The sequence below is a fragment of the Felis catus genome, chromosome E1 (genome assembly GCF_018350175.1).
Source record: "Felis catus isolate Fca126 chromosome E1, F.catus_Fca126_mat1.0, whole genome shotgun sequence".
Classification (NCBI taxonomy): domain Eukaryota; kingdom Metazoa; phylum Chordata; class Mammalia; order Carnivora; family Felidae; genus Felis; species Felis catus.
The window spans coordinates 44,440,730-44,455,406 of NC_058381.1; the positions used below are offsets into that span (position 1 = coordinate 44,440,730).

Sequence of the window (14,677 nt, forward strand, 5' to 3'; positions counted from 1 at the left end):
AGCAAAGCTGGACAGCACAGCGGCTCCCAGCCTCCCCCCTGCGTTGGAGCCCCCCAAACGTCAGGAGAAGTTCATGGTCCACCCAAATCCCTCCTGCTCGAATTTAAGCCCGGTCCTTCTAGTTGGCTACCCTGTGGCTCCCACCCCGTCTGCCATGACAGGGGTCTGTCTCCCCCTCTCCACCAGTGGGGTTCAGGGCAGAAGGAGGACTGGGGAAACACCAGCTTCTCATCAGTCCCCTCTTTGGCAGTGTAACGGGCTTTGGAGGTGGATGGTTTGGATTCTGATTCCAGCACACAAGCTGTGTGACCCCAGGCAGGAGACTGAGCCTCACCAAGTCCCAGCTTCCTGGTCTGTGAAAGGGACGGGGGTAATACAGTGTCTGCCCCCTGGCAGATGTCTGCCTGCATCTTGGCCTTTGGAGGGCGCTCCATCCACCTGCCACCCCTCTGTCTCTCCTCTCACCTGGGGTGAGGGAGGTGGGGGTCACTGGTGAGGAGACCGGTAACACAGCCACCCCTACCTCTGGTTACCGACTTGTTGGGAACAACCCCCACCCCCCACCTCCACTCCCCCCTGCTTTCCCCGGCAGCTCCTGCTGGCCGGGTTGCCTGGCATTCTGGGTAATCAATTAATTTAATTACTGAAAATGCCATTCCCTTCTGCCAGCCTCTCGCCTCGCCAGACCCCTCCCCGCTCTCAAGACGCACCCCCCCCCCATCCACTCCCAAGCTATGGAGAAGAGGAAGAGAAAAGTCTCCAATTAATGGAGCAGCAGGCTTCTCACTCTGGGCCTGGGGCTAAGCCCTAATTAAGCACCAACACCCTAGGGGATTGCAGATAATGGATTTGCAGAAGGTCTGTCTGTGAAGTGGGGCTTGCGAGGGCTCCCAGAGGCCAGGCCAGGGAGGAGACGGCCTACAGCCACCACCACCAGGGGACGAGCTCCCAACTAGTCCGTGGCCCAACCTGGGGCAATGGCACTGACCACCCCCCACCAGTGCCACCCTGCACTGGCCCCCGCTTTCCACACCAGCAGCCCCCGGACACTGTCTCCCTTCACTGCAGTGACATCCTCCCCCCCCACTGCCCAGACTCATCCCCCCCTCCCATGACACTTGTACACAATCTGCTCCCCTCCCCCACACTCTACTGAGCTGGGGAGCCTGGTCCTTGGGGCACATCGTGAGGTGACATGAAAGGGATTCTGGAGTGTAGGCTTGTGGGCTGGGGCTCACTGCTCACAGCGATGCTAGTTGGACCAGAACTTCTGAAACGCTTAAGAATCACTGGGGCTTCTGGCTAAAACGAGGATTCAGACGTCTGACTGGGCTTCAGATTCTGTGTCTTCAGATTCCTGCAAGCTCCTGGGTGATGCTGGTGTCGCTGGTCTGGGGACCCCACTTGGAGGAACAAGGGGCTGGAGTGCCCACCGGTGGGGTGAGGGAGTAGCTTGGAAACCTGCTGGTGAGGAGGAGCCACAGAGCAGGACGGCCCGGGGGCGGGAGAGACACCAGGGCTGGGATACTGGACAAGAGCAGCGGGGACCCGGCAGGGAGGATGCACTGAGTCATCCCGAACAGGCATCGGGACAGGTCTGACGCTGCCACCGTTGGGGACAAGGTGTGTCTTGCAGAGTCTGGTGGAAGTCGGCCGGGCGCTCGTTACTTACTGGATTCTGGTCACTGAGGGTGCGGTGGAGGGGCCGCTGCCCTAGGGCCACACTGTGCCACCTTCCTCAGGGCACCAGCCGGCCCCAGGTCTCCAAACGGAACAGGGACAGGGTGCTGGTCGGGTGCCCAGGGACTGGCTGTGTCCGTTGTCCTTCAGGGATCCTGGCCACTTCTGCAGTTAATGGTGGCTGTCTCCCAGGTGTCATTGGGGTCCCTTGAAGTATCACTAGACATCTCAGGATATTGCTGGCCGTTCTCTGTGGGTGTCATTGACCACGTCTCAGTATTCCTGACCATGTCGAAGGGTGTCCAGCTGTCTCTTGAGCAGCTGGTAGGTCTCCTGGTAATGCTGGCCATCTCTTGGGGTGGCCCTGCCGTGTCTCAGGCAGTCTCCTTGGGCTCTCTGCCCTGTCACCTCACAGGCTGCCCTTTCTCAGGCTGCATCAGGCTGGTGTGGCAGGAGGCAGCACAGGGCCTTGTAGCCGGAGGAGTCACCCAGAGGCGGCCCCCATGAATGGTTTGGCCCAGTTTTCATCATCCTCGGGGGAGTAAACCTCTCATTAGCCTCTCCGAGGGTCCTGCGCGTCTGTTTTCAGCCCCTGCTTGTCTCCCGGAAATGCACCATGGGGTAGAGGGGAGGAGAGGTCTCTAAGGCGACCTGGCTTCCCATTGCTGGCCAGGCAGCTTGGGCTGATCACGCAGCCTCTTCAGCTGGAGAAACAGAGACAGAAGGACAGCCTCAGAGGGCCACTGTGAGAAAGGAAAGCAGTGACATCTGTAAAGCACCTGGCACAGTGCCCAGCATACAGTAGGCGCTTAATAAATCCCACTCATCCCTCCTCCAACCAAACGACCCAGGGTCAACCTGCTGTGGGGGTCCAGGGGCGGGTGTGGCTGACGGCAGGTGGCGGTGAAGGGGTTCCCTGCATGTCCTGTTCATGCTGCCCACCTGGGCAAGTGAGCAAAGCTGAGGCATCACACCGTTCTAGCTCCACAGGTACTGTTATCACCCAGGGGCTTCGCCGCACGGATTTGTGGGAAATTTTTTTTAATTTTTTTTTAACGTTTATTTATTTTTGAGACAGAGAGAGACAGAGCATGAGTGGGGGAGGGTCAGAGAGAGAGGGAAACACAGAATCCGAAACAGGCTCCAGGCTCCGAGCCGTCAGCACACAGCCCGACGCGGGGCTCGAACTCACGGACCGCGAGATCGTGACCTGAGCCGAAGTCGGACGCTCAACCCACTGAGCCACCCAGGCGCCCCTGATTTGTGGGAAATTTAATGAAAGGAAATTAAGTACAAGCTCCAGACAGGCTGCATGTGTGCATATCTTCTGGAGTCTCTGGGTTTGGCTCTATGCCAGACTCTCAGAGACCCTTCCCATCTCCACGGTGCCAATAGATACCCTCTGCTCCCCTTCTCCCCCCACCCTCTCTCCCGCTTCTCTGTCTGCCCCCGCCTGTCTGTTGTCTGTCCCCATTTATACCTCAGTGGGTCTCAACCCTTCTGAGCTTGAGCCGCTAATGTGGTTTCCTGCCATGTTCCAAACCAGCCCCTTAGAACAGAGCTTCCTGGGCGTTCCGGACCTCAGAGGTTTTCAGTGAGGACGTGCCTTCAGGAGGGGTGTGGTGGGCTCTGGGAAGAGCAGGGGAGGGAGGGCTCGGCCTCTTCTCGGGTGCCTGCTAGGTGGCCGGCTGCAGAGGTACATCCTTTGTTCTTGGGTGAGTGAGTTTGGGCCTCAGTTTCCTCATCTGGAAAGTGAGTAGGGCTGGACTCGATCCCTTAGGACCAGCTCTGATGCCCATGGATTCTGGAATTCCGACAGGAAGGTCTGTGGAGAGCCAGGAGCTCTTCAGTGGCTCTAAAAGGTTGAACGTGACCTTTGTGAACTTACTCATGGCCTGGCCCCACCCCAGGACCCAAGAAGGGGAGGAGAGGGAGGTGCTACCAGGGACCCCCTCACACCCCCGCCCTTTGCAAAGCCGGTTGCTTTTCAACAAAATTTGTCCTTCCTTCACACAGTTATGGAGCTCTACCGTGTGCCCCTCTCGGGACCCGGGAAAGGGTGAAGAGGGGCTTTGCTCTTGGGGGGCAGAATCTGCATAGAGCCGGGCAATGGGGACCACCAGTTCCCCATTATGGCGTGGGGGCCACATCTGCAGTCTCAGCACCTTGCCAGTCTGCACGTGCTGGTTAAGAGATGGTTTGAGGCTGAGGGACCTTGAATGAGTCAACATACTTCTAGGCCTGTTTTTCTGCAAAATAAGGTATAGACTCCCTTCCAGCTCCTCTACATGGTGGCCTTAACGGGTTAGGAGACAAGAGATACGAAAACACTCTGGACGTGGAAAGGCTTCATGCCTCAGGGAGCTTACTTACTCCGGAAAGAAAAGACCACAGCACTTCTCAGCTTCCTTTATTTTATGCAGTGAATGAAGTGGTAACACTGAGGCGGGGGGGTTGGGAGGGCTTCATTATAATCCCGGGAAAGGGTCCCGTTCATTCCCAGCAGACCCCCTGGACCAGGGGTAGGACATGGAAAGTGCATTATGGAGCCTAGAGAGTTCTTATGGTCTGTAATGATTCTGTGGATGCAACTGCCCTTCCTTCCGTGGCCACTAGGGGTAGGTTCCCTCGGCGAGGAGGGATTCTGGGTAATCAAAGAGATGATGGCTCAACTTAGAAGTGGAGGAGGGGCACCTGGGTGGCTCAGTCAATGAAAGTGTCTGTCTCTTGATCTCACAGTTCATGAGTTCAAGCCCCACGTGGATCTCTGTGCTGATGGTGCAGGGCCTGCTTGAGATTCTGTCTCTCCTTCTCTCTGCCCCTCCCCTGCTTGTGCTCTCTCTCTCTCTCTCTCTAATAAATAAACTTAATAAACTTCTTTAAAAAAAGAAATGGATGAGGAAAAAAAGTCCTAGAGGGTTGGTGTCCGTGCCCAGGAGGGTCACCTGGGGATCGAACAGAATGGAACCGTGAGGGCTGTGCACACGTCTTCATTTACATGGAGCAGGGAACCCTGTGTGATGTGGAGACCCGAGTTAGCTGGGATTTGTCTAATAGCATGGAGCAGTGGGCAGAGCATGGGATTCAGGGACAGTTAGACAGACACGGTCTCAAACTGGACGGCCCTGCTCCAGGGCCATGCTTGACCATAGTCAGGGCTCAGGAAGGGGAATAACTATTATCATTATCAACCCCGTCTCGGCCACCTAAGGGGGCTGTCCTCACGTGTCCAGTGGGTGCAGGGGTGCAGCTATGTGGGAGCCTCACGTCTGTCCCTCTCTCCTACCTCAGAAGAAAAGCAAGGTACACTACCATGTCGCTGTCATCATCAACTACCTGGGCCACTGCGTCTCTCTGGTGGCCCTCCTGGTGGCCTTTGTCCTCTTTCTGCGGCTCAGGTGAGAAAGACTCAGTGCTGGCCCCAGGCCCTGAGCAGGGTACAGAAGTAAGATGCCGGAGGGCCGGCACTGGGCAGGGAGCACTGGGCGCCCTGCCCCCTCGCCTCGGTGGGAGGTGGTGACAGATACGGGAGCCCCAGGTCTCTTGGAGCCTCTGGCAGGGTCATTTCTCCCCCCCTCCCCCCAGCCCAGTAACTGCTACGGGGCTCACCTTAGGCCACCCACACCCTTGCCAAGATGCACCCATTTGGGAGGCCAGGAAGGTGGAGGCCTTTGAGCTTGGACTTGCCTGGGTCCAGAACTACTGCCAAGGACGCAGGTGGCGATGCCAGGCAGGTCTGTGCCAGGAATGGGGGCAGGAGCAGGAGCTGAGCATCAGGCCTGAAGGCTCAGAGGGAGTCATGCCACTGGAAACCTCTTATGTTTTGTGTTTTCTGACCCGGGAGCTGCGGGGAGGGGAGGGGGACATGGGAGGCACCCCCTTCAGCAGCCCCGGGTCCCTGGAGCACTGGCAGTGCGGCCAGCTCCGCCACCAAGCTTAGGTCTGGGTGGGTCTCAGGTCGGAAGGGCCCTGGGGGCATCCGGAGGGCCCCTGCCGCCACCTCCTGGTATGACACAGCCGGTCAGCCCTACCCTCGCTTTCCCCATCCATACGCCTGGGCTAGAGTGACGCTGGCGGCCTGTCCCTCATCTCTCCTTTCCTCCCCTGGTTCCTGTCACCCCCCCCCCCCCTGCTGCCCCCCAGGAGCATCCGGTGCCTGCGAAACATCATCCATTGGAACCTCGTCTCGGCCTTCATCCTGCGCAATGCCACGTGGTTTGTGGTCCAGCTCACCATGAGCCCCGAAGTCCACCAGAGCAATGTGGTGTGTCCTGGGGGGGCAGGCCCACGGTCAGGGGAAGGGTCTGGGTGGGACTGCCCTGGTGGGAAAGGGGCCCAGTAAAAGAGGAGCGGTTCCCTGGGCAGGGGCGGCGAGGGGGTGGGGGTTGAATTTGGCCGATAGGAGGCGCCAAGCCCAGGGTGGGGTGCCGCCGCTGCCACACCCCTGTCCCCCATCTCAGTGTGATCTCTGGGTGGGGGTGGGGCGGCAGGGCTGGTGCAGGTTGGTGACAGCCGCCTACAACTACTTCCACGTGACCAACTTCTTCTGGATGTTCGGGGAGGGCTGCTACCTGCACACAGCCATCGTGCTCACCTACTCCACCGACCGGCTGCACAAGTGGATGTTCATCTGCATCGGCTGGGGTGAGCGCACAGGCCCCCTGCCCCAGCCGGGCTCCCCGCTCCTCACCCACATCTGGCCAGCTGGCTGGGGCAGGGAGGAGCTGGGAGACCGGAGCCAGGTCAGGGCGGTGGGGTGAGCACCATTTGGGGATGGGGGGCAGCAGGAATGCCCCGAAGGAGGCATGCTGGGCAAGTGAGTATGAGCTCGACCCCGGGGAACCCCTGCCCACTTCTAGACCCTGGGCTGCCCTGGGGTCCTCCAGCCCTGCGTCCTCCAGACCCCACCGATGGGCTCTGTGACAGCCAGTCTCTCCCCAGGTGTGCCTTTCCCCATCATCGTGGCCTGGGCCATTGGGAAGCTGTACTACGACAATGAGAAGTGAGTCACCTCCTGCCCTTCGCTGCCCTCAGGGCCCCCTGAGCCCCGAGGTCCAGTCTCCTGGCCCAGCTCTGCCTGACATTCCCCGAGGACCTTCGGCCACATCACCTGCCCAGTCAGGGTCATTATTCGTCCGTACAGGGAGAGTGCTGGGGGCTGGACTCAGTCCGAGGATCCCTAGCAGTGCTGTGCTCTAGGTGAGGCTGGATGGGTAGATTCAGGCTCCTGTATCCGTCTTGCGATTTCACGCCATATAGAACGGCATAAGTGTCCCTGGAAGTCTCTGGAGTCAGATTGCCCAGGTTCTGAATCATGGACCCATCATTAAGTAGTTATATGGCCTTGGGCTAGTTATTCCAGCGTGCCTCAGTTTCCTCATTTGTAAAATGGGCATCCTAACAACAGTGCCTCCCGCAAAAGGTTTTTGTGGGGATGAAGCATTTAGAATAATGTCTGGCACTAAAAATATTAAGACTTGTTTTACAAAAGATTCCATGGGTTTTGTAGAAATTAATCTTGATCTCATAGGGTCCTTCCAGCCTCCCAGCTCTGACGTCCTGAGATGACTTTGGTCTCGGGTGTTCCCAGTTGCCCCTGAAAATTAGACTTCTGCTGCAGTGATTCTCAGCCTTGGCTCATGTTGGAATCATCCAGGAAGTTTTAAAAAGATCGAACGCCCAGGCTTGACCTCCCAAGGGTGGGACGCTTACATCTGGTGGTGGTCTGGAGTGTGAGCACCGGGAATTTTAGGGGCTAAGATTGAGAATCACTGAGAGAGAGAGGCAGAAAATATGGTTATAGACAGCCTGGGAGGTGCCAGCACCTTCCATGCCAAAGCGTTCTCAGGGGCCCATTGTCTGAGTGGGGTTCCAGCTGATCTCCATCACAATGACAAGTCCCCCCTCCGCCCTCCTAGAGGGGAGGGGGCCGCCCACAACCTCACTGGGCTGGACAAGGAGCCTGGAAAATGATACTCATATTTACCAGGCTGATCCTTCCTGACTCCGCCCAGCGGGCTCTCCCTTCGTTGGCACAGGGGGCAGGGTGGGGGCTTGGGCTGGGAGAGCGGCCAGCTGCAGACACCGCTGGGGGGCCTGGCAGTAACGCTCCGGATGTTGGGGTCCGGCGCAGGAGCATCGTAAACCCTGGGCGATGGTGCTTGTGCCTGCAGGTGGGCAAGTGATTACAGGCGAGGACAGGAAGACCCAGTGTGTGTGAGTCTGCGTCTTGGGGGAAAAAGGACGCCTGGCTTAAGAAAGTCGGTCTGAGTGGCTCTGGAGCGCCATCTAGTGGTAAGGTGCTGACACTGCAGCAGAAGGGATCCAGGTGTGAGACGCCGGAAAGAATTTGTAGACCCTGGGGTTAATGTCTGGCCCCAGACGGCTTGCATTTGGTCTCCCTGGTGTCTTTCGAAACCTTGAGTTTGTTTCAAACCTTTAAAAGGTCAAGAGGTTTCACATAAAAATCTCAGCGTCTGGTTTATGGAAGCATCATGAGATCCAGGCACCGTGGGTCTGTATACCCTGGGGGCCGTTGTCTCTGCACAAGGACATGGGACTTCCCATGTGCCCCATCCCCCACCCCCCAAGAGATTTCTGGAGGGACATTCAAGAAGATGAAAAGCGGTTCTGTCTCTCCAGCAGGTGGAGCCTGTGGAATCTCTGCCTTGAGGCTGCAATTAAACAGATTCAGAGGTCATTGGCTGTTGGGGAACCACAGGGGCAGAGAACCACTAGTCAGTGGGCTTGTGCCAGAGCCACAGTGGGGACAGAGGGGAGCAGTGGTGTGCTGAGCCCTTGCCTGTGCCGCTCTGTGCTCTGGTCCACAATTGCCCTCCCTGCCACATTGCGTGTATCCAGCTTCACATCTCATAATAGCGTGGTGTCCATTCTGCAGATGGAATAACTGAGGCACTGTGGTGGAATCTTGACCTTCTGCCAGGGTTGGAATCGAGGCACCCAGATCCTGGCTTCTGGCCCCAGTCCTGCCCTGGCCAAGCACCGCCCCTCCCCATGCCACCGAACCGGACCCAGAGGGCCTCCCCCCTTACCTTCTGTCTGTGGCTTTCTAGGTGCTGGTTTGGCAAAAGGCCTGGGGTATACACTGACTACATCTACCAGGGCCCCATGATCTTGGTCCTGCTGGTAAGAACCTGGGTGGGGGGGGGGCAGGAGAGAAGGGTGCCTCCTGTGGACTGACAGGGTCCCCGTGCCTAGAGGCGGGGGCACGGGGCCAGGAACGTGTAAGCATGAACGAAGGTGGAGGGAGAGAAGCAGGGGCACCAAGAGCAGACTTGAGACGGCCGAGGCCCTGCCCCGTCCACCCGCCCTCCCCCCAACATTTTGCGCACACACACACACACACACACGCCCACACCATCCCACCGTGTGCTCAAATTACAGATCAATTTTATCTTCCTTTTCAACATCGTCCGCATTCTCATGACCAAACTCCGGGCGTCCACCACATCTGAGACCATTCAGTACAGGTAACCCGGCCCGCCTCCCTCCCCCAATCCTGGGGGCTTCAGAGAGCCCAGCCTCTGACCCAGGGTCTCCCCCCCGACAGGTCTGACAGTCCCTCCCGAAACCCCGGCTCCCCGTCTCAGACATTCCTGGGAACCCGGCACCCTGCCCCCAGGCCCAGCCCTCTTCACCACCCGTCCCGGGATGGGCTGTGACTCTGGGCCTCCCCACCCCGCCTCACCTCAGGAAGGCTGTGAAGGCCACTCTGGTGCTGCTTCCCCTCCTGGGCATCACGTACATGCTGTTCTTTGTGAACCCCGGGGAGGACGAGGTCTCCCGGGTCGTCTTCATCTACTTCAACTCCTTCCTAGAATCCTTCCAGGTACCACCGCCCACCCCTCGCTCTGGCTCTGGCTGTCCCCCGACCTCCTGCGGTGGGGATTCTTCCAGGCAGGGTTCTGGAGGGGCAGGAGGCTCTGGAGAGGAAGAGGGTGGTGGCCTGGAGGTTGGGTGGGGCCACACCTGCCGCAGGCCCTTGACCCACCTTCTCTGTCCACCCCAGGGGTTCTTCGTGTCTGTATTCTACTGTTTCCTCAACAGTGAGGTAAGGACGCCGGGGTCCCAGAGCTCAGGATGGAGGGGGGCCTGTTGGGACCCGAGATTGTCTGCAGCCCCCTCCTGCCCTCCACGTGCCAGCCATCTCTTCCCCGCCCCTGGGTCCCTAATGGGGATGCTGCAGGGAGCCGCAGGAGGGTCCCCGCCACCTGCCCACTCTGCTCCTGGAGTGACAAGCCCACTCCTTTGCCCCCATAGACATTTGGCACAGCCAAGGCTTCAGCCTCATCAATGAGTCTATGAAAAGGCTTGTTGAAACCAGGAAGGGCTGAGCTCTTGGGCAGGGCGTGCATGCATGCTGAAGGTAGGAACTCTTCACGGCAAAGGCCGTATGACGCCTTCATGCGGATGAGCAAAGGGCACCCCTCCTCTAACAAATCTGCAAATAAACAACATTGGCGATGTGAATGTCACCACCTCCCAGGTGGCCCGTGCATTTCACACCTGCGTCCCGAGCACCTGTGGACCCATCACACGTACAGCTGCTCGTGGCAGTCCGAAGGGAGGGGTGGGACCTAAGACCCGGGCTCGGACATCATGCTCCGCTCCGTGCCCACAGGTCCGCTCTGCCGTCCGGAAGAGGTGGCACCGATGGCAGGACAAGCACTCGATCCGCGCCCGCGTGGCCCGCGCCATGTCCATCCCCACCTCCCCGACCCGTGTCAGCTTCCACAGTATCAAGCCGTCCACGGCCGTCTGAGCTCGAGGGCTGGGGAGGGGAAGACGGTCTCCAGGCTCAGCCAGCCGCCCTGTCTGTGGAGGGGATCAGCGCCTTCCCACACCCTGCACCCCCAGAAGCATCTGGCACGGACATCCTGGGGGGGTCCCCCCTCGCTGAACCCCCAGCTGAGCGGGAGTTCAGCCTATGAGAGCAGACCCAGTCTGGGCCAGGGGATGAAGGGAAATAGCCTATAAAGACTGGGCCGGGCCCACGGCCTCTGGCTCCCCCTTGCCCCAGGCCCCCCTGGAGGCGACATCAGAATGGAGTAGAAGTGGCCAGGTGGAAATCCAAAGCAGCACACGGGTCCCTCCAAAAGGTGTCTTCTCCCACGGCACAAGATGTCAGCCCACTGGAGACCTGGGGCCTGTCCTCGCTGCCAGGGGCATCATGGGAAACTCTTGTGACAGCATCCCAACCACCATGATGGCGCCTCTGGGTGTTGGCAATGCCTTCCAATACCGATGGGAACCAAGGCAGAAGCCCTGGCAATGTCATTATAGATCAGGTGACATCATCAGGCAAACGGCTGCGCCACTAGAATCCTCCCCAGCCACCGAAACTTCATCTGGCCCTGTGGCACTTCCAGCAGAAAAGCCCTGCCTTGCTGCCTTGCACCGTTGGAACTTTACTGCCCCGCAGGCCACTCAGGCTCCCCCTCCTTGGCCACACATAATATTTGCACCCTGATTTCTGCACCTCCTGTCCCTGGTGTCTCCCCCTCTGTGGAAAGACGGGGGGGGGGGGGAGGGTGACCGCGTGGCTGGTGAGCAAGAGCCAGGGTGTGCCCCAGCCAAAGCCAGTCTCCTCATCAGGGGACAGAGGCTACTCAGGGCCACCCTGCCACTGGCTTCAGTGGTCTGGCCCTGGGGACAGCCTCTCTTCTGGTCACAGGGAGTTTGTGGCCCCCGGATGTCCTCTGGGGCATCGTGATTAGCTAAGCAAAGATAGAAGGGGCAGGGCACTTGGCCTCTCTCTGCCTGAGCATCCTGGAGCAGGACAAGTGACTCTAGGGGCAACCAGCCAGCCCCCACTGGACCCTCCTGTGTCTAGAGGTACCGGGCCACTAGAGCAGGGCTTTGGGAGATAAGGGTGTCAGCTGTGAGGGCATGGCTGCTGTAAATAATAATATTTATCTTTTCTACCAGCATTTGTGAAGGTCTGGACTGTGCAGGGGTGGGTGGGAAGGGCGCAGCAGAGAAACGGAGGCCACTTTGCAGTCTTCGGGGCCACTGTGGGGCTGGGAAACCTGATACCACTCACACCCATCAGGCTGGGGTGCTAGGTGAGCCGCTGGGGGCACGGGTCAGCGGAGCCCAGCCGATAAGGACGCCTCTTCGAAGGGGTGAGTCATAGGGAGAGAAGGGCCATGGGTGAGCAGTGCTGGCCAAGGACACCATGGATGGGACGGGGGCCACGGAGACAGTTTGAGCAGGAGTATGGCAAGGATACCAGACAGGAATGTGTCCCAGCCCCAAGGCAGCAGGAAGTAGAGTTAGGGAGGCCTTGACACTGTCCCGGAAACAGACCCAGAGACAAGGTTCCCGGAACCAACTCAGGGAAGGGGGGCACAGGCAGCAGGTGGGGGCATGAGGCCAGGAAAGGGAGGCAGCGGAAGGGGGCGATGGCCACACCACAACCACTGCTGCAGGCGGCTGGAACGTAATCCTGCTGCAGAAGCGTGGGGAGCCGGAGTGGGGCCCACCCACCTTCAGCCCATCCAAGGGGCCATCTGGGAGGAAGGCTGCTCCCTGGGGGTGCTAATCTCCCTGCACTTCCCCAGCCTCACAGCCGCACAGGCCACAAGACCAGGACCGAAGGCCCAGACAGAGCGGTGTGTGGGAGCCACAGCCTGCACTACCAGGGCAGGGGAGGGGGTCCCACACAGGCTCTCCACCAGCCTGGGGCTCGCTTCTGGGTCTCCAGCCAGGGACGCTGGGAGGGGATCAGGGCAGCAGGACGGAGATAGGGTGACAGCTTCCAGAGCAACGGAGGGGGGGGTTGGTGAGAGAGAAGCCCTGGAGAGGGACGCGTCTACCAGGAGGGACCAGAAGCGCCTGCTGAGTGTCACAGGGCCATGACTGAGGCGCCTTTCTCCACTCTGCCTTTCACCCAATGAGGTGAGAGAGCAAGGCTTCTCCTGCACAAGCCAGGCTGTGGGGACGGGTGCTTCCCAAGGACGGAGGAGCCCGGGAGGAGTGGGGGACATGGTCAGGGGGTTGCATGGACCAGAGGTCCGGAGGGGCCAAGCTGGGGCAGTGCCCTCTCTCCTGCTTGAGCCTCCTGGTTGCGGTGGCCGATGGTGCCCTCTGAGCTCTTGCTGTGCACTCAGCACCCCAAGACGCGGGCCAGCAAACAACTGCAAGGCCCAGAGCAGAGGACACCTCCAAGAGGAGGCTGATAGTCCCCAAAGAAGCTGCCTGCAGGGTCCCTGAGCAGGCAGGGCCTGGTCCAGATGAGCCTCACTTCCCATTCAGAGACGGTAAGGGAGGAGGGGCCGCCTGGAGCAGGTGCCCAGAGTTTAACCCTTCCCAGCCCACGGCCCCGGGGGTCCAGGGTGAGGGCAGGCCCCCAGATAGGGTTTCTGAGGGTCACTGTGCCCTGAGGTTCAGCTTGTGGGCTGGGTGAGTGGGAGTGTGACGGACCAACAGACACACACGTGGCTTCACTGGGGGAGAGGCCGGCAGCTGCAGCGTGGGGGTCACTGTGGGGCAGGCCCCTCGCTCAAGCCTGGAAGAACTTCTCCACACCGCACCCAGAGGCGGTCTTCCCCTCAAGTACTCGACGCGAGCCCATTTCTCCTTGGGACCCTCCTTCATGGGCACAGAGCACCAGTGGAGGAAAAACGCACCGTGGGGTTTTGGTTTTCTTGTTCCTGCTCCTCCGCCTCTGAGTGTGACATGACCCCTGCCCTGGGGTCCTCAGTTCCCCCCCAACCCCACCGCCAGGCCTCCTCAGTCCTTCTGCTGCTGCTGGGTCAGATGCCCTGGGATAGGACTGGGGAGAGAGGCAGATGTGGGAAAAACACGCGTTAGGGAGGAAAGGGGGTTTTAGAATCCTAATAATAATACCTTAATTGTGGGCATTTGTAAATTTGCAACCTGCAAAATCCTTTATAATATTTATTATCTAATCTTCAAGTGACTCACAGAGGCAGGAATCATCCCATTTACAGCCAAGGGAACCGAGGCCTGGTGATTCCTCTGAGATCAAAGGTCCTCTGGGTCCACGTCCAGGGTTCTTTCCACGCCTTCAGGTGACTGAAGTTACTGGGCTTGGGCTTCAGGAGGCCAGGACAGATAGAGCAACTCTGGGAGGGGCGGGGTGGGGGGGTTGGTGAGCAGGAGGCCTCAGGGCTTCAGATGGTCTGGCTGGAGATAAGTCCCAGGTGAGGAAGGGACCAGCCCAAAGATGCCACAGCCGATGTCCAGCTGCTGAGCTCAGCTGGGTGGGAGTAGTGAGGGTTCTGTACATCCATCCTGATTCCCAGCACGCCCTTCCCACCTTCCCAACATCCACCATCCCTCCACTTCCTAAAATGATACTTAACTGCAGCCCAGGCCACCAGAAGCTTCTGTGGGTCTCCCTGCACCCACCCAGGCTCTGCTCAGTCCATGCAAGGGGTTCACGGGCCTCCAGCTCAAGGATCTCTCAGGATCATTTCATCGGGCCCGACTTCAAACTCAACTACCCACCCTCAGCCCAAACCGAAGCTGGTTTCTGCATTCCAACGCCAGCAATGTTATCATGGACTGAGTGCCTACTGGGTGCCTCTCACTTGTTGACCTCACCTACGCTTCATACCACCCTGTGAGCCAGGGGCTGTTACCCCCATTTAACAGATGGGGAAAGTGAGGCACGGAGAGGTTACAAGACCTGCCCCGGAGCACCGGGCAGTGGCATGTGAGCCCGGGCTGGCCCCGCTCAGCTTCTACCATGTTCCGCCCACATGCAGAAGGAGTTCTTTGCCCCTCTGATACCCTCCCTGGGAAAAGTCCTCAGTGTCCTTAATTTGTGGACAAACAGCACGCAGACACAAAGCCAGATGTCAGAGCTAGCACCTGCAAAGCACAGGCATCAGGTGGCCCACTCCCGAACCCAGCCTGGCCTCCAGGCTATCCCTGTGTTATCCCAGGGCATCGCTTCCTATCTTGACCTCTGACAGCCCACAATCTCTGTAGATCCTTGGGCTCGGGC

The 14,677-nt window shown here is 59.1% G+C and overlaps 1 protein-coding gene and 1 long non-coding RNA gene across 5 annotated transcripts in view; one reads left to right on the forward strand and one right to left on the reverse strand.

Moving 5' to 3' along the window:
• CRHR1 (corticotropin releasing hormone receptor 1) overlaps positions 1-11,627 on the forward strand; it is a 45,709-nt gene extending 34,082 nt beyond the window's left edge. For 3 of the 4 annotated variants that reach the window (XM_004001535.6, XM_019818028.3, XM_045044711.1), the window contains exons 5-13: positions 4,972-5,078; positions 5,824-5,944; positions 6,171-6,324; positions 6,622-6,682; positions 8,754-8,826; positions 9,085-9,170; positions 9,394-9,529; positions 9,710-9,751; positions 10,322-11,627. In XM_004001535.6, the coding sequence (XP_004001584.3) occupies positions 4,972-5,078; positions 5,824-5,944; positions 6,171-6,324; positions 6,622-6,682; positions 8,754-8,826; positions 9,085-9,170; positions 9,394-9,529; positions 9,710-9,751; positions 10,322-10,462 (921 nt within the window). In that variant the 3' untranslated portion in view covers positions 10,463-11,627. The other variant, XM_019818029.3, reaches the window with a different exon arrangement.
• Positions 7,143-8,037, reverse strand: LOC123381949. Its single transcript, XR_006589597.1, has 2 exons — positions 7,393-8,037; positions 7,143-7,276 (listed from the first exon to the last, which is right to left on the reverse strand). It is a non-coding gene; the product is annotated as an uncharacterized LOC123381949 (long non-coding RNA).
• Positions 11,628-14,677: the final 3,050 nt, after the last annotated feature.